Genomic DNA, 18,702 nt, shown 5'->3' with positions numbered 1-18,702 from the left:
CCAATTTTATTTTTAATATTGCATACAAGACTCTATATTTAATATTGGCACTTGCAAGGTTTTCCCTGTGGATAAAAACATTAAATTAGTGATAAAATCAGTATATTAAATTTTAAAAAATCGAATCATTTAAAAACAACAGTCGAATCATATTCATACCAGTTTCATCTCACAGACATAGTAGTTCTTATGAGAACAGCTGTCCACATGCCAGTGGTATTTGTAATGCTGCCAGAAAACTCCACAATTCCAGTCCCCTTCTTTGTGGTACACGGGCTCACTACCGTACCAGTCAAACTTGTGGCATCGCCTTTTCGTGAATCCCCATCTCCATCTGTGAGCGTTAGGGTAGAGACAGTCGTTCAGGGACATCCAGGCTCCAGGGGACACTTAATGAAATATTAAAAAAAACATTATTGGTCATATTCCATTCAAAGGGTATAAATAATACCGGTAACTACCATACTGTCTAAATTTAATCTCATACAATTAAGTTACAGACGAGATAGCAGCATTGCTCCATGTCTTTATAGTTACATTAGTTCTATTCACAAAAAATAATTTAAAAAAGAATTATCAAGGCCAAAATTTATTTATTTATCTGAATACACAGTTAGATAAAAACAAACGCGTACATACCAAAACAGATAACGTTTCTTTGTTTAAGCTTGAAAGACAGTTAAATGCAATACACTGTATGACTTATAAATACCTAACTTAAGTCCCTCGCATTTATTAATACAAAACTAACAAAAAAAACCAAGGTTTTTAAAGATGGTTTTATTTACCTCCATACATGGCCAGATGATGTCTGACGTATGTATTTTCATGAGCTTCATCCACATTACATAAGAATCCTCCCATGGACGCACATCTCATCTACAATTTGCCAAAAATGAAATGGAGTGTATCATAATGTTGCTTCATAAAATAGTAGGGTAAGTTATACTTAATTGAAAATAAGGTAAATTGCGCACAGAAGAATCGAGGTACACTTGGAGTCAGAAAAATTAATAAATCTTAACTAAAAACATTTGCAAGAACCATTTTGTATTTCTTGTCCCAAAACACTCAATTTACATTTTCTTATGTCATCAAAACCACATGAAATCCCATTAATTGTACACTAAAAGTTCGAAAATGTAACATTTACTTATCGCTCATGGTTTAACTAGGTTAAATCTAATTAAAATGTTCAAATTCATGTACCTCTGCCTGCCACCATGTGAGTTTGTCTCGGCTGAAATAATAACAGCTGCCGTGGTACAGTGACCATCCGTATGGACAAGTGCCTGAAGCAACCTTGGCGGCTACATACCCGAATTTGCTGTATTTAGGGGCGTAATTGTAGCTTGCCTCAACAACTACAAAAAAGAGAAAACATTTTTATTAAAGATAAAAATCTAATTTAAGATTAAACAAAAAAAACCTTCTAAATATAAAACCTGTTGCATTTGATCAGATTTAGAAAATCAAACAAATTATTTAAAGGTAAATCCAGTTTTACCTGCAAGGACGCATACTAAAAGAACGACCGCAATAAATGAATTCATTGCTTCAGATTCAGACTGAGCTGTGCCTATCCCCCTCCACTCCACAAATATATGTACTTGTTGTGTTACGGTTCATTTGGCAAGCATGTACAAAAAAATCAGGTGCTCAAGCGATTACTAATTGGAGTATTACCAAACATGAAAATATTTGCTGAGTTTGGAAAGCAAATGTGTTACTCTAGCAAGCATAAATTACGCTCGATTTAACTAGCATAATTTTGGCGGGTCTGTAACCGTTTGTCACCAGTGTCCCTTACAGTATATAAATGATCTGTGCTTCTTTCTTAGCAACATTCTCTGATTCCATAAAGATGAATCAAGTCATTTTAGCCTGTTTGGTCATAGCTGCCATTGTTGCTGGTGAGTAGTATTTTCTGGACACAGAATATTTTTTCTTGATTCTGTATATTCATACTGTAATTCTGAATTTGTTTTTCACCTATCATATGTAATAAGCTTGATACCTTAACAATAAAAAAAAATATCAAACCTTAAAAAAAAAAAAACTGAACAAGCATTTTTATGTTTGCTATAATCAACCCATATTAGTTCTTTAGTTAATGTAGAGAACTTGATACAAATATGAATTGAAATTTAGTTGTAATTAGGTAGCTACAAATAATTTAAATTTACACTTAGTTCACTTTTTAATCATCTTTTTATTTTATAAGTTCAATATGTACTTGTAAGCAATGGTTAGTCTTTAGGCAACAAATATACTTATTTAAGTTCCTGCATAAAATTTTAAAGTATTTTGAAAATATATGAGCAGTTTACCTTACTATTTAAAAAATCAACCTTAAAACTCAGAGTCAAATTATTTTCTAATGAGTTATAAGGAATATTTTTACCTCTCTGATAATCACAAAATAGCTTACCATGTAAACAGTTGTATATTATTCTCTCTTGTAAAATAATAATAAATGCTTTTGTTAAAATCTTAATCAGTTCGAGATTATTATATTATGTAAAAAAGGTGAATGGTCAATTATTACCAAATTCAATACTTCCACAGTTTCTGAGGCTAGCTATGGAAACAGACCTAGGTACAACGCCTTCAAGTATGCTGCTGCTCTCAGCTCAGGTGGATGTCCACATGGATGGCATCAGTACAACAAACATTGTTACTGGTTCAGCAGAACCAAGCTCAACTGGTACAAGGCTTCTGTAAGTATTTCCTTGAAATTTCGACTCTAATTTCTCATATCTAAACATTATTGTTTTAAATCTGAGTATAATAAATTTAAAAAAACTAAACAGAAGAGACGTTAAAACTAAACTAAAGACTAAGTCTAAAACACTTGTACATGTACACGTAAGAAAGTAAAGATGAGTAAAAGTAAGAACATCTGTTATCTATAGATGAGATGTGTCGCCATGGGAGGATACCTCGTCTCCGTTGACCAGTCTCACGAAAACACCTACGTCAGACACATGTTGAGCGTCTATGGATGTAAGTCATACGCATTCAACGGAAAGTTTTACCTGAAGAATTTTGTTTTGAAATTTATATTCTGGTGTGTAAAATGTATCTTTTTTGTGCAGTCAGAAGAGGTGCATGGCTGGCTTTGAATGATGTTCTGAGGCCAAACAAACATAGATGGTGCTGGGGATTCACCGTCAAGCCATGCCACAAATTTGACTGGTACGGTCAGGAACCAGTTTATCACGAAACTGGGGACTACAATTGTGGTATTTTCTGGAAGTCTTACAAATACCACTGGCATGTTGATAGCTGTGGACAAGTTAACCATTTCGTTTGTGAGAAACCCATGGTAAGCCATTTTAATTTAGTATTACATCATTTTATAGGTAGAGCATTTGTTGCATGATAAATGAAGGGTATTTTGTCATTTATTCTTATTTATTTATTAACTTATCATTATTAGTCTATTTATTTTTAACTTCATATATGCATTATCAGTTTGCCCATGTTTTGAATTAATTTTATCTCTTACTGACTAATATGCAAAAATACATTATTTGTATGAGTTAGTTATTACTTTAATGTTCTCATTATTCTTTCTGTTTTGCAGGGCAAGCCATGTCATTGTACTTATTAGATTGATTAGAATAAAGGGAAACTTATAATTCACATGTGTTTATTCAGTAAAGATTTACCAATTCTTTTGTTGCCCGATTGTTGTTATTCTTAATCTTGCATGATAGACGCAACACTTTGATAATTCAAATGTAATCTCAGCTCAGATGGATGTCCACGTGGATGACAATTTCCATTCCCATGTCGATACGATATATCCTGGTGAGCTTGAGATAAAAGATACCACAGAGTATGATACAACTGTTTCATACTTGGATATTTTACTTGAAAAAGACATTATTGGTAATCTAACAACCAAGCTCTATCACAAACGTGATGACTTTAACTTTTCTATCGTCAACTTCCCTTCTTATGCAGCAATAAACCTTCATCACCTGCATACGGAGTTTATATTTCTCAGTTGATTCGATACGCAAGAGCATGCTCTACGTATAAACAATTTGTAAAATAAGGTCAATTATTGACAAACAAGTTGATGAAACAAGAATATCAGCAATCTCGTTAAAAGCCATCATTTCGTAAGTTCTATGGTCAATACAATGACATTGTCAGCAAATACAATTTATCACTGAGTCAAATGCTGACTGACGTTTTTCATACTAATTGTTAGTCCATTATTTAAACACTGAATTTACGACGGATTTTTCCGTTATTTCCCGGTCCTGACAAAGAGCACACGGCGGGTGTGATCAGTCTGCAGGGGATGTTCACTCCTCCTTGGCACCTGATCCCACCTCTGATGTTTTTGGAGGTCCGTGTTTGCTCTGCTCCTATTTTGTATTGTTTTATGGATATTGAATACTGTTCGATATCTCCATATCCTTCATGATAATGGTTATTAAAGAGGTACTTTTACGAGGTAAGAGTTTGATAATTTTGAATAGGTATTTTTCTGACAATTGATATTTTGACACAATGTGTATTCCGTATGCAATTGTAGTCAAAAAAGTAAATAAAAAACAAACCCATAACCAGAAGTTCTTTTAATGACAATTTCACAGGGTAATCTATTAACGCCAAAGCATGCAAAGGACTGAATTGTACGACTTCTATCGTTGTAATGAAATTGAATACAATTCCCTTCCGTAGAAAACGGGTAGTATAGTAAGTATTACGGGATTAAAAAACTATGTACTGTATTTCAATATCGTATCAATTCATATGGCCACATCAAATAATGTATAAAATATTTTAGGCCCACGGTGTTCCAATGGGTGCGTGATTGGACCCTAATACTGTAATTTGGATTATTTGAAGTAGTTATAATACGTCCATGCTTTGATTCTTTAACATCAAAAAACATTATAGTGGGTTTTTCTTTACTATGGACGTTGCCAACACTTTTTAAACCTCCACATGTTACAGGAGATAATTCTAATTCAACCTCGTCAATGTTTAAGACTAAATTCTCGATAACAATTAAGACTATAAATGCTGTAAACATAAGCACCACTAGGAGTATTCTTAATCTTTTGATAAGCTGTCTTGTATTCCACCATATAAGGTTTAAGTCAATTTTTTTGTATTTTCTAGAGACATTCTCTAACCCTTGTATCTTCTTCTGACTGTAGTCCAGCTTTATATACCAGCACTGGTTACGTATGCAAAACTGAAAATGACGGCATGAAAGCTATTGTTTGGAAAGGTCATAAATTCAAAGTTCAGATATTTCAAATGGTGACAGAACGTCGTTTTTATAATAAATCTGTGTATGTGTAAATGCTTGATCGGCTTAACATAAAGGAGAAGACCTTGGTTTTCTGTCAGAGGATGTAAGATAGTTGTCAGACTCAAAGTGAACTCTAAAGTTTTGGTTCCATCATTACAAAAGTTTACGATAGTTATCTATAGTCTACTGAAGAAAAAAAGATTTAGAGCCTTAAAAAATATTTCTTAAAGTACATACCTATTGTTAATATACAAAAATTGTTCTTGTTAATATCAGGAAATTACTTCTAAGATTTTAAATACATGTAATATGTATCTAACTACATTCATAGTAAAAATACTTTGATTTACTAAAGTAAAAATATTTAATAGTTAACTATAATTAAAACTAGCACTTTTTTGTCAGGGAAGGTGGGTACTTTTCACAAAATATTTTAGTCGCCATTGCAAATCTAGTCGCCAGGAAAAATTTTAACCAACACTTTGAAATTAAAGTTTATATAAGTCAATGAAGGGACCTTTTGGGTTATCATTAGTGGAGTATTCCTCTTGAAAAGGGTACAGTAAAACTCGCTTAGTACGAACACGGATATTTCGAATTCACGGACAGAGCAAACTTAAGTTATCTTGGATCCCCATCTATATAAATTAAATGCTTTATCCGTTGTAATTACGGTTAAAGCGAAGTAATTTTCATAGGTCTCAGTGACTTCGTTATAACCGAGCTAAACTTATCTTTAAGCAAAGCCGCCTTGTGATACACATACATTGTAGGAATATTCAAAGTAAAATTGTAAAAAAAAAAAAAAAAAAAAAAAAAAAAAAAAAATACAGCTTTGTTTTTAAAATTGATTGAACACCTCTCTCTATTTTTCTAATTTCAGCAATCAATGCATTCACACACAAATTAAAATAGAATTTATTTAAAATCAAAATTTAAACATAAAGAGACTGCTTTGGGACACCGTAAACAAATGGTGCCCTCCATAAAAATAGAAAAGGCAAATTTTGGTCAACAAAAAATTAATGTATTGTAAAAATCATTCTGATTGTGATCAAAAGTACTCTAAAAATGATATAAAGATGTTGAAGTTTCTAACTGATAATATTTATGTAGTCTGGAACCCATGCATGTCTCCCAGCAATCTGCTGGAGTTTCGTACACACTTACTGTTCTACTTTATAACTAACCTGTTTATATTCAAGCGAAGCATAATTTTCGATGTTAAAGCAAAGGAAGACACTGTGGACTTTTTTTGACATTCTTATATGTAAACGACGTCTTATCAATTAACAATCATTACTCCCGTTAATATGTCAAAATAAAGACATCATAGTCTGTCAATCTGTTTTATGTTTGAAAGATTTTTCTGTATAGCTTCATTTATTAAATAACACTTTGGTTATAAGTAAATACAAGTTTGTAAATACTGATATAAAACAAAATTTTATTTAGCACGATTATAGTTATCATTGTGTTAAGTCTCAAATTCGTATTTAAACCAACTTTATCTATCTTTATTATATATAAGAAAGCTTTATAAAAAGCCATCTAGCCAGAAAAATACAAAAATAAATGTTACATCATGCTTTTAAAAATATTTATTAAATATTCAGTAAGCACAGACACATGGTTTTCCCTGAAAAATAAGATGGAATCTTGCATTAGGTCACAGTAAATAACATGTGTTATACGTTTTATACAAACGCCATCTTATCATTAAAAAACAAAATAAATTCTAGCCTTAAAATTTATCTTTATTCATACGATATAAAGATTTTACAAAGGTATTTTTAATTGAATAGCTATGGTTTAATTTATATTGAATATTAAGTATATGAAAATGTTGTTTTAATTATCAGTGAATAACCCATTTGTTTAATCACTGATATTTTATAAAAAGCTGTTATTCCCTACGAGTGAGAAGTTCTAAAATGAAAGCGAGTTGTCTCGATTTCTGTGAGTTAGTTTTATTTGAATAATACATATAAAGATTAAGCTTAATGTAATTTTGCTTCTTTTCGACTTTCTTTAAACTCCGTCAAATATAACTTACCAAATTTTTTTCGCAGACGTAGTAGTTTTTCTGTTGACAGCTATCAACATGCCAGTGGAATTTGTATGATCTCCAGAAAGCGCCACAATTATAATCACCAGTGGTGTGGTAAACTGGTTCCTCACCGTACCAGTCAAATTTATGACATGGTTTTGAAATGAACCCCCAGCACCATCTATGCTTGTTTGGTCTCAGAATATCGTTTAAAGCCAGCCATGCTCCTCTTCTGTCTAAATAAGATCTCAAAGACATATTTTTCTCGATTTAAAGAGTAAGATTCAAACAAGTTTTAGAACATCTTAGAGCTAGATTGCAATGTTTATATGAAAGCAATAAGAAAAGAAATCTTACATCCGTAAATGCTGCACATGTGTCTGATGTAAGTGTTCTCGTGGGACTGGTCAATGGATACCAGGTATCCTCCCATGGCGGCACATCTCATCTAATTATAGAATTTTAAGTGTCGGTATACTTCATTTTGAAAAAAATGAAAAGGTGAAGAATAGGACATTCTCTTGCTAATATTTATCAATGTTGATTCATTTTGGTGCACTTGAAAATAAACTTACAGAAGCTCTATACCAAGTCAACCGGTCTCTGCTGAACCAGTAACACCGTTTATTGTACTGATGCCATCCGTAAGGGCAACCACCAGAAACAACTTTGGCAGCAGCATACTTAAAGGCACTGTACCTTGGCCTTACGTTATAGCTGGCTTGTGAGACTTAAAAAAGTGGTATTTTTATGTCATTGAAATCGTCTCCTTTTAATTGGTTTAATAAATGAAAGATATTTTAAAAACATTCCCATGCAATTCATGATAAACCTAATGTATTTTTTACACTTATTAATATATCAAAGGAGAATAAAAATTTAAATGGATTGAAATTATCGACAAAAAAGATCTTGCAATAATTCAATATATTCTAACATAAAACTCACCAGCAAGGATGGATAGAACCAGGAGACTAACCAGCACGACTGAATTCATTTTAGATCTAGTTGTGGTAACTCACTGGTATTTCGTACTTCGACATGTATATATAATACTGTCCCCTTTGAAGACATTTGGTATTCTACAATATATTTTCAACTTAACAAGGGATAAAATCCCGCCCTAACGCCTCCCATTTCGATCAGTATAAGGTTTTTACATACAAACGTCGATTCAAATCTTTATCAGCAGAAAGTATTGTTTGCAAAAGCAAGTAATTTTTCTTGTTTATATGAAAAAGGCGTGAATATTTTCTTGCATAAAAATTGCATTGAGACGTTATATAAGGGATGACGGTGAATCCATTTTATATATTCAGTAGGCATCAATCATGAATTGTTTCCTTGCTATATCATTATTAGTTGCCGTAGCATCAGGTAAGACATTCTGATAAAAAAAAACAGGATTGGTTTCCTTGTTTCAAATATATGTTTTTTTAAATTTTTATATAAAGGTTGGTAATTATTATGCTTCACTTGTTCTTTTGCAAATTTTTGTCATTAAATGCTGTATAGTGCCAGCTGCAGTTGTCACTGTAAATGTTGGTCTTTGTAGGGCTAACACACGGTAAGGATTGGAATTTAAGTCATCATAAGGAACTTAAATTCTACACCTTACCCACCTACAGACTCGCTGTAGTGTCACTAAATCTGGTCAAATAACCGAAAATCTCTTTTGCAGAGCGCAAATAAATCAAATTGACCAACATTTATAGGATAGCTTTAATAATAGGTAGCAGAATCATTGGCCACGAACATTGAAAAGGAATAGCTTAATATAATCGGTAGCAGAATCATTGGCCACGAACATTGAAAAGGAATAGTATAATACTTTTATAATTATCAGTAACATAAAGATTGAAAAAGATGAACACCATACTTTATTTTTTAATCGGCTCCTGTCCTAGACCTTTAAAATATTCTGAAATTGATTTGGGTCGTTTAGTCGTAATGATAACATGATAGTTTTAAAAGTTCCTGAAGGAGTATCTGATACTTTACACCCAGTGTTATCAGAGAAATTCTGTCATGGTTGAAAGAAAAATATTATATATGTCTTCTATTTTTGTAGTTGTTGAGGCAAGCTACAATTACGCCCCTAAATACAGCAAATTCGGGTATGTGGCCGCCAAGGTTGCTGCAGGCACTTGTCCATACGGATGGTCACTGTACCACGGCAGCTGTTATTATTTCAGCCGAGACAAACTCACATGGTGGCAGGCAGAGGTACATGTTTTTGAAAGTTTAAATCAATTTTAATCTTGTTTAAATGATAATATTTACATTCAGTGTAATTTTCCTTATGAAATCAATTAGAAATCCACGACGTTCAAATTTCTATAACACACGCGAAACCTTGTCACCGCGCGTTAGAATACACAGTAGGAACGATATGCATTTTCAATACTCTAAGAACACTAAAATGTAAAATGTTTTATTTCAATTTAATGAAAAAACTTTAACCCTGAAAAATTAACGTAAAAATTAACGTGATGTGCGTTAAGAATTAATTTGTCACTTTTTTCCTCGCAATGTTTGTTTGAGTCATTTAACTTTGCAACGTCATCTAACGTCATTTGACGTCACAAACAGCTCTTACATCTATTTACCACGACAGATTTGAAGGGCGCTAAATTCACATTTGAGATTAAGGAAATAAACAATTATGAAGAAGGAAAATTGGGGAATGTAAATATATTTTTTTTTTATGTCTTCGGTTCTATAACACACCTTAACGCGCTAACGCGCGGTATTCTTTGTCTAGAATTTTTCAATCATATTGATTGTATGCTATTTAACGTCCCTCTCTACAATTTTTCAATCATATGGAGACGCCACCATTTGCCGGTGGAGAGCTACAATTGCTGTGCTTTACTTGGCACTCAGGGCCATTGAGTAGGGAAGGCTCTTTTTTGTGCCATCACCTACTGCGACATGGGACCTTTGTTTATATGGTCCCATCCGAAGGACCGGTCTTCCCGTCCAACAGCTGGATTTGAACCCGCGACATCAGGATTGACTCCTTACTATGCGACTCTAGAGCAGACGTTCTAATCACTGCATCACGCCGGTGACCAAAAAATTGATTGATTTTATGTTTCTTAATGTCCCTTTCGAGAATTTTTCTCTCACATGGAGACGCATGACCAAATAATAGAACAGGAATTACGGTAAGATTGCATAGCTTTCAATTTCGGTATTTGATGTGGCTCTGAAGGCAATAATAAAAGGTAAAATATCTGTTTAGAGGCGAGAAAATACATATTTGGAATTTTTAAAGATATATTTTCTGTCATCACATATACCTAGCATAACCTATTTTTTCGATTTGTTTTAACTGATCTCCTATTTTCTATGCAATATTAGAACAGTAAACACACTATATTCAATTGTAGATGAAATGTGCTTCTATGGGAGGATTCCTGTGTAATGTGGATGAAGCTCATGAAAATACATACGTCAGGCATCACCTGGCCATGTATGGAGGTAAATTATAACCATCTTATAAACAATTAATGGTTCTTTTCGTTAATTTTCTTTTACTGAATATCAGGAACATATGTGTGGTGTTTAAAAGACGTATTATAGACATATTAAGCAGAAATGTACAGGTTTATCATTTATTAGCATTAATAAACATGATTTAGTCATGATCATTCTTTTTTCAATCATGATATTTAAAAAAAGGTTATTGAGGTATAGATCAAATGTAAGTATACTGAAAAGTAGCAATGCTGTTATTTATATTGTCTGAAGATGAATTATCTGGGAATAAATTTAAACAGTCTGGTTGTTAATATTTATACCCTTTGAATGGAATATGTCCAATAATGGTTTTTGTATATCATTAAGTGTCCCCTGGAGCCTGGATGTCCCTGAACGACTGTCTTTACCCTAACGCTCACAGATGGAGCTGGGGATTCACAAAGAGGAGATGCCACAAGTTTGACTGGTATGGTAGTGAGCCCGTGTACCACAAAGAAGGGGACTGGAATTGTGGAGTTTTCTGGCAGCATTACAAATACCACTGGCATGTGGACAGCTGTTCTCATAAGAACTACTATGTCTGTGAGATGAAACTGGTAAGGATATAAATCATCTTATATCTTTAAATGATTCTTTTAATATTTCATAGAATGATTTTTTTCACTAATTTATTGTTTTTTATCCACAGGGAAAACCTTGCAAGTGCCAATATTAAAGAAGAGTCTTGTATGCAATATTAAAAAATAAAATTGGGACAATATAATTTCTTTTTTATAATATACACTTTTTACTGTTGATTTTAATCACGAAAAAGATTTTCCGGATCACCACACTTATAAATCTCTGAAACTGATGACGTAGAAAAATGACGTTATTTTTCTTGCGCGTTAAAAAGTCCCTATTTACTATGCTTTGTTTAATGGATTAATATTATACAATTGATCTTTAAAGTTTTATTTTGATATTTTTTGCTAGTTATAAAAAAAATTTATCATTATAACAGTGACATAGAATAAACCTTATACATGTGTTTGTTTTTTTGTTGTTTTTTACTTTATAATAATGTATATTTATAATATACTTTGAAATAGAAAAAGATGAACACCATTATTAAATGCTAAATACAGAAACGTTGCCAATAATACCACCAATACAGGGAAGAAAAAACATGTGACACAGAATAAACCTTATAATGTGTTTGTTTGTTTGTTTGTTTGTTTTGAAGAAAAATATACTTTCAAGAAAAAAAAATCATCTACATTAGAAGACCCTATTAAAATTCATTTAATAGTACATCTTTATCTTTATCTAGAATATTGAAAGATGCATAGAGGTAACAAAAAGATCTGCATATCGGTGTTAAACAGGAACAGTTTTTCTCCAGTAATGCCAACATCATCATCGCCTATAGTTGCATACCTGACAAAATAATGCCACTTTAATTACTGAAGAAACCTGTCCACTACTTAACTGCTTTTCATATTTTTTCATGTAAATATTCAAATATATAAACATTTATATATGACTTATTCAACCATTCTGATATTTATATAGATTTAACTGCCTGTGTATTACGTTTAACAAAATAATACCATCAGGCACAAACTTTCTCTTCTCTCTCCCAAAAGTGGACTCTCGAAAAAAAATAACTTTCCTCATTTCAATATAAATAGTTCATTTGCTAAATTTCCTCGAGATTGAAGACTGCATTTACTATGAACGGGACTCCGTACTGGAGAGGAATAATATTTATATAGTTAATGTTTTGTTGAATGCTGTTTCATTATTATTATTTTCATAAAAATTATGAGTTTTGCTTCATGATGATGACGTCACAATGTGAAATGACTTTAATATGTAGGTGACTTGTGGCAAAAAATGGTTGACACTGTCTTACTCGAGCAACGAACGACTGTAAAATTTAATGCTTAACTTTGAAAGTTCGTTGCAGTAGCCTATAATAATTTGTATACGATTTATGAAGACAAAAGGCTTTCTAGAAGGTCAATCATTATTGTGATTGAATGCTTTAATGAAGGAAGGGAGATGGTTAAAAATGAAGTTTATTCTGATGCCCAGTGAAAGCAAGCTGTGGAGGAGATGTGTAATTAGTTGAGTAATTTGTTATGAAAGATCGCCAAGTTAGATATATCATATCAGATATGATTAAAAGAAGACGCCCAATTTATATCCATATAGGATAAAAATTCTAAGACAGAGGATGCTGGGGTAAGGATATTCTTATCCGACCATCCTATTTCCAAGATTAGGCCATTTCTGACAAATGTACTGTTTTTGTTAAAAAAAATAAAATTACCTGGTAAGAAATATAAGACTCGGAAAACTATTCTAGCTTCTATGAACAGAATGCTACGGAGCATGTTACGTGAGTGCCTGTATCACGTGATCACATTTATCAAGAACAATGTCCGATCTTCAGTTTTTGAAGGTTAGAAGTTGCTCACAAAAATGACCGTTAGTATATATCAATGGTATTACATTAAAGTAAAATAATATACTTTTATTATGTTATACAGGATTTTTTTTTCAGAAAATGCAAATGAAAGCAACAACTATTATTTTCTGATGAAACATTCATCAACAAATATATTTTAGGAAAAAACTATAGTTATCTGGGCATTTGGCGAAAAAGACATTTTTTACTTATACTGTATTTAAATTCTTTAAATATTACATGTAGAAGTAAAAGGTATCATTTATTATTGGTAAGTTCAGATTTATTTAAGACTTTTTAAATGAAAGAATAATTATTAGAGTTATCCTGGCTGAGGATCCTTAAACACATATTATAAACATGCTTCTTAATTACTTGTAAAACAAAATGAAATAACATACCTATATCATTTAACTTTTCACAATAGGTTTCCACATTGGAGTTACTTTTCTTTGTTCTTATTGAGGTTGCTGAATATTCTAATGCGAAAATTTCTATGACAATTCTAAACTTTCATTCATTTATTCTACTGGTCTCTTTCTTCAGCCAAAACAAACTCTCCCAATTTGAATTTTTTTGGTTTAGTTTTGGTTTTTGTTTGTTTGTTTGTTTGTTTTGTTGTTGTTTGTTTTGCTTTTCTTCTGCTTTTGGAGTTTAATTGGCCTGTGTTTGTATTCTCCAATAGATTTTAAGCTTGGTTCTATAGTTCGTTACCTTTATATTTCAGACAATGATTTTTTTCTCAAAGAAAAATAAAAAAGAAACTTGTTCAGAAAACTGAAATAATTCTATTTTTGTACAATCTGGTGTGGAGAAAAAGGTCTGAAGTATAATGTTCGATCAATAAACGTAAACCCAGATAATATAATCCTGTTTTATTTATTTAATTACTGTGACTATTAATGGTATTATTGCATAAAAGATTGAAAGGTCAGATACTTCCTTATAGATATAAATGAATGAATGTTTGAAAAATATAGGCATTAATCAATGGGATTAAATAACCAGGCACACTGTTAAGGCCTTGTTGACACCAAACCTTCCTTTTATATCTTATAAATTAATATAGATAACATTTAAAAATTAAAAGATTCTTTTGAATCAGAATGTAATTCAATAAGACAAGGCACAGTATTTACTACCAATGAATGCAATACTATTCATATTATTTAGAATGTAATGAAACTTTGGTAAAGTTATTTAATTTTTGACATCAAAAGTGATAAAATATACGAAGATAACGAACAGTTTTAAACTAAAAATTCCATTCAAATAAGGGGCAGAGCAAATACGGTCCTCTTAAATATCAGCGATGGGATCACGTGCCATGGAGGAGTGAGCACCTCCTGCCGGCCGGTCTCTCCAAATCAACCAAACAATTTGGAAACTTCTGGATCTAACTACCACATTTAGACTTTTAGAAATTAACAACAAAGATCAATAATTGCAGATATCACTAATTCCTTTCAAATTAAAAAAAATCTACAATCATTTATTTCTTTTTCAATTGAATATTGACAATCTTAAGCTCAAATATATTACCCAGTGTTGAATCATCATCAGTGAGCTTTGTATTGTCCAGTATTCTAAAACCCGGATCAAAGTTAATATAACTTCAAGAAAAGTCGAACATACTTTCTTATTCACATGCTTTGTTATGATGTAAATGTATAAATGTAATATTTGCTGACTGACAACAACACAATACCCGATCAAGTATTTCAGCCCTTTATTTAAGATACATTTCTAATAAGAACAGCGGCATGGTTTTCCCTGCAAAATAGAAAATTTCCAATCAGTTAATACGATTCAAAAATGTTCAAATTCATGTATTGATTTTCTTTTAGGTAAAGATAAATCTCAGTATCTTAAAGAGACATACCAGTGGTCTCTCGCAGACATAGTTGTTAGCCTGACCACAGCTGTCAACATGCCAGTGGTATTTGTATGATCTCCAGAATACACCGCAGTTGTAGTCGCCATGTTCATGATAAACTGGTTCCTGACCGTACCAGTCAAATTTGTGGCATGGCTTGACCGTAAATCCCCAGCACCATCTATGTTTGTTTGGTCTCAGAACGTCATTTAAAGCCAACCATGCTCCTCTTCTATCTGAATTGCACATGTTTTCATAGTTTCAATCAGTTGTATTTATGATTCATTGAGAGCTGATATTTGATAACAAATCTTAATAGATAGCAACGACTTACATCCGTAAATGCTGCACATATGTCTTACGTAGGTGTTTTCGTGGGACTGGTCAATGGACACCAGGTAACCTCCCATGGCGACACATCTCATCTATATCGATTATACGTAAATTCTCTGAATAGTTTGAGTCGTGTTAGACTGTGTATAATTTAAAAAAAAAGTACCGTTTTAAATACTAAGTAGTTTGTAATCACTGCTTATTCAGGTTTTCTTAGAATGGGGTTTTTTGTTTAAAAAAATATTGAAATATTTTTTTTTTACTTACAGAAGCTCTGTATCAGTTCAGTTTGTCTCTCCTGAACCAATAACAACGTTTATTGTACTGATGCCATCCATAAGGGCAGCCACCAGAAATAACTTTGGCAGCAGCATACTTAAAGGCACTGTACCTTGGTCTTATGTTATAGCTAGCTTGTGAGACTACAAGAAAAAATTAAAAAAACATAGATAAAGCATTTTTATTTGATATACCAGGGGATTTATGAAATTTGCGCCCATTAATGGAATATTTTTTGTTGTTTTAGCTAACTTATAACTTTGAAATATTTTGTTACAAGATTAATAGCATAAGATGAAGACATTTTCTATTCTCTTCCCACCCTTGTATTAACTGAGTAAAACATACTCAATAAGGAATGACTATATCATGTATATCGCAGTTTGTTAATTGTTTTACTTACTAGCAAGTGTTGCAGAGAGCAAAAGGCAAGCAAAAATCACTGTATTCATGCTGAAGCCTATTTTGGAAACCTACTTGTTTCTTAAATTGTCCTCGATATATATACTTCTATTCAACCATATTTGATTAGGGTCAATGCATTTTATGTCTTGGTATAATATCACATTTACACGGACTCAATTCCCGCCCCGATATCTCCCATATCCATTTGCGATTCAATACATATACTGTTCTTCTATTCTTTCCCTTCGATCAGTACAATACAGTTTTCCTGCATGTTTTGACACGAAAAGGGCGTGAATATTTACATTTCACATATGTAAGAAAACGATACGAAACTCGGTAAAAAGAACAGAATATGTAACGTTAGCAATATGCTAAAAGCTACAGTCATGAATTGTCTACTTATCTTCGCACTTTGTAATATCTTAAAAGACAAAGCAAATTGAAAGAAACTTTTTTCTTTTAATCTATTCAAATAATTCTATTATATCTTAATTACAGTGAAAGCTAGCTATGAATATTATACTTCGGTTAAAATGTTTCCTATATAAAGTTCAGAAGGTAAAATAACTATCTTTTATAGTCTGAAAATTTCCATGCATAGGAAAGCTATACCCCGGGATATAGTTTTTGCTAACCACCCCTCGGAAAATTTTCATGCATTTTTTGCCGCCAATTTTGATTTCCAGCAATAAATCTATAGAATGTTGATGTCATAATGACTTCAGTAGCATTGTGACGTCATCAGGATTTCAGATTATTCTTGCAGTATTATCTTACTCCAAACATATTCATCATTCAAAAATTATATCATACATCAGTATGATAAAACGCTTATCCACTGGTTGTGAGTGGGATAGCTATTTTATCAAACCCTTGACAGGAACTATTTCCCTCGGGCAAGCCCGCGGGGAATAGTTCCCTGTCGCGGGTTTGATAAAAGATCTATCCCACTCACAACCAGTGGATAACTGTATACTAAGCTCCCAAATACAGCAGTTTTGGATATGTTGCCGCCAAAGTTGCTAAAAGGTCTTGTTCTTATGGCTGGAGTTTGTATCACGGGACCTGTTATTATTTCAGCAGAGACAGACTATCATGGTGGCAGGCGTCCGTAAATATTAGTTTGATTATTTTAGCAATATCAAGCTTTGGAAATAAAAAAAAGCCCCCTTTTCCTTTTATCTCAGAAAGATTTTTTTCAATATAATTTTTCATGCTTATAACTGTGGTTATTTATTTAATGAAATTCACAATTTGAATAATAAATAAGTAAGATTTGTTTTGTTCACTAAAACCAGATTGCGAGTCACGGAATTTGATTTGACATTTTAGATTAAATGTGCTTCTATAGGAGGATTTTTATGTAATGTTGACGAGGCCCATGAAAATACATACATCGGACCTCGAAATGTATGGAGGTAGGTCAAGGAAATATCTCTATAATAATTATTTTAGGAGATGATTTCTTTTTACATTTGACTATTGAATGTTCCGTCTACTTGATCAATACATAGGGTTCACGGTGTCAGTAACCATCCAAGAAAGCATGTTCACTACTACTAGTCAACTGATCCTACTCAAGAAATTTTGAGGGGTCCGTGTTCTAAGAATTCTGTTGTTGGTCAAACAAGATGATTTTAACATTTTCATCGTCAACTTTCCTTATAGGGCTGGGCAATAATATCGATATTTCGGTATATTGCAATACAATGACAAAAAATATCGCAATACGTTTTTGTAATATCGATATACCGGCCAAAAACTTAGACTAGGGAATTTTATCATTAAATATAAAAATCAATGTAAGAAAGATTTGTTATGAAGCCAAAAAGTACAAAAGAAGCTGTCTTGTGGGTGAAGAGCAAGGTATGGTTTCCATACAAATTTTGCCCTGTGATTTTCTAAAAAATGAAACTGGTGTAAAAGTTGAAAACTCATGCTTTTTAAATAATTAAAATTCAAAGCAGAAAAAATCATACAAATAATTTTTCTCACATATGTTTTTAAATGCTAATTATGACGTCATAAACATGTGCATTTTCCCGTATTTTCTTAAAAAGTTGCTGAAGACATCAATTTTCAATGGAATTTCCTTTCAGAAAACATTGTCCACAGGCATTGCCCACACAGATTTTGAGATATGTGATTTGTTATTGAATTTTGCACAAAATATCAAAAAATAAGTGTGGGCGACGGCTGTGAACACTGTTTTCTAAAGGAAAATCACCCTTGAAATGGGCCATTTTGAGGCTTTTTCTGTTGAAAATAGAGAAATGCTTCACATTAATGACGTCATAATTGCAGAATGGTAAACCTTCATGCTATATTCTTTCCAGATTTATCACAGTCATATATTTATCTAATATTTAAGCCAGTTTCAAAACTTTTTGATGTCATTACATTTTTAGGGCGCAAGAAAGCTAAAACCATACCTTCTTCTTTCAGAGCATAACTAAAGATTATTTTTTTTTGGTTACTGATCATAGTTATGAACTTTCTGCATCTAAATTAAAGGTAATATAATAAGAATA

General features: G+C 32.2%; 5 protein-coding genes across 5 annotated transcripts; 2 read left to right on the top strand and 3 right to left on the bottom strand.

The window, feature by feature from the left end:
• On the bottom strand, positions 1-1,553 carry LOC134243121 (perlucin-like protein). Its single transcript, XM_062725344.1, has 5 exons — positions 1,508-1,553; positions 1,210-1,364; positions 789-879; positions 160-389; positions 1-65 (listed from the first exon to the last, which is right to left on the bottom strand). The coding sequence occupies exons 1-5, from the start codon at positions 1,551-1,553 to the stop codon at positions 39-41; spliced, it is 549 nt and encodes a 182-aa protein (XP_062581328.1). The 3' UTR covers positions 1-38.
• A 311-nt stretch (positions 1,554-1,864) lies between these two features.
• On the top strand, positions 1,865-3,636 carry LOC134243151 (perlucin-like protein). Its single transcript, XM_062725386.1, has 5 exons — positions 1,865-1,913; positions 2,569-2,720; positions 2,916-3,006; positions 3,099-3,328; positions 3,590-3,636. Exons 1-5 carry the CDS (start codon positions 1,865-1,867, stop codon positions 3,614-3,616), a joined length of 549 nt encoding a protein of 182 aa, XP_062581370.1. The 3' UTR covers positions 3,617-3,636.
• Positions 3,637-6,896: 3,260 nt separating this feature from the next.
• Positions 6,897-15,879, bottom strand: LOC134243125 (CD209 antigen-like). Its single transcript, XM_062725347.1, has 4 exons — positions 15,752-15,879; positions 7,692-7,782; positions 7,341-7,570; positions 6,897-6,923 (listed from the first exon to the last, which is right to left on the bottom strand). The coding sequence occupies exons 2-4, from the start codon at positions 7,780-7,782 to the stop codon at positions 6,897-6,899; spliced, it is 348 nt and encodes a 115-aa protein (XP_062581331.1). The 5' UTR covers positions 15,752-15,879.
• On the top strand, positions 8,666-11,571 carry LOC134243150 (perlucin-like protein). The gene is made up of 5 exons (XM_062725385.1): positions 8,666-8,711; positions 9,406-9,560; positions 10,730-10,820; positions 11,187-11,416; positions 11,509-11,571. The coding sequence occupies exons 1-5, from the start codon at positions 8,666-8,668 to the stop codon at positions 11,533-11,535; spliced, it is 549 nt and encodes a 182-aa protein (XP_062581369.1). The 3' UTR covers positions 11,536-11,571.
• On the bottom strand, positions 15,000-15,576 carry LOC134243124 (C-type mannose receptor 2-like). The gene is made up of 3 exons (XM_062725346.1): positions 15,486-15,576; positions 15,158-15,387; positions 15,000-15,048 (listed from the first exon to the last, which is right to left on the bottom strand). Exons 1-3 carry the CDS (start codon positions 15,574-15,576, stop codon positions 15,022-15,024), a joined length of 348 nt encoding a protein of 115 aa, XP_062581330.1. The 3' UTR covers positions 15,000-15,021.
• Positions 15,880-18,702: the final 2,823 nt, after the last annotated feature.

Source organism: Saccostrea cucullata, unplaced genomic scaffold (genome assembly GCF_032062105.1).
Source record: "Saccostrea cucullata isolate Sc308-1 unplaced genomic scaffold, CSIRO_AGI_Scuc_v1 ctg161, whole genome shotgun sequence".
In the NCBI taxonomy this organism is placed as follows: domain Eukaryota; kingdom Metazoa; phylum Mollusca; class Bivalvia; order Ostreida; family Ostreidae; genus Saccostrea; species Saccostrea cuccullata.
Note: the sequence above shows the minus strand (reverse complement) of the source record. Positions and strands in the feature narration are given on the sequence as shown.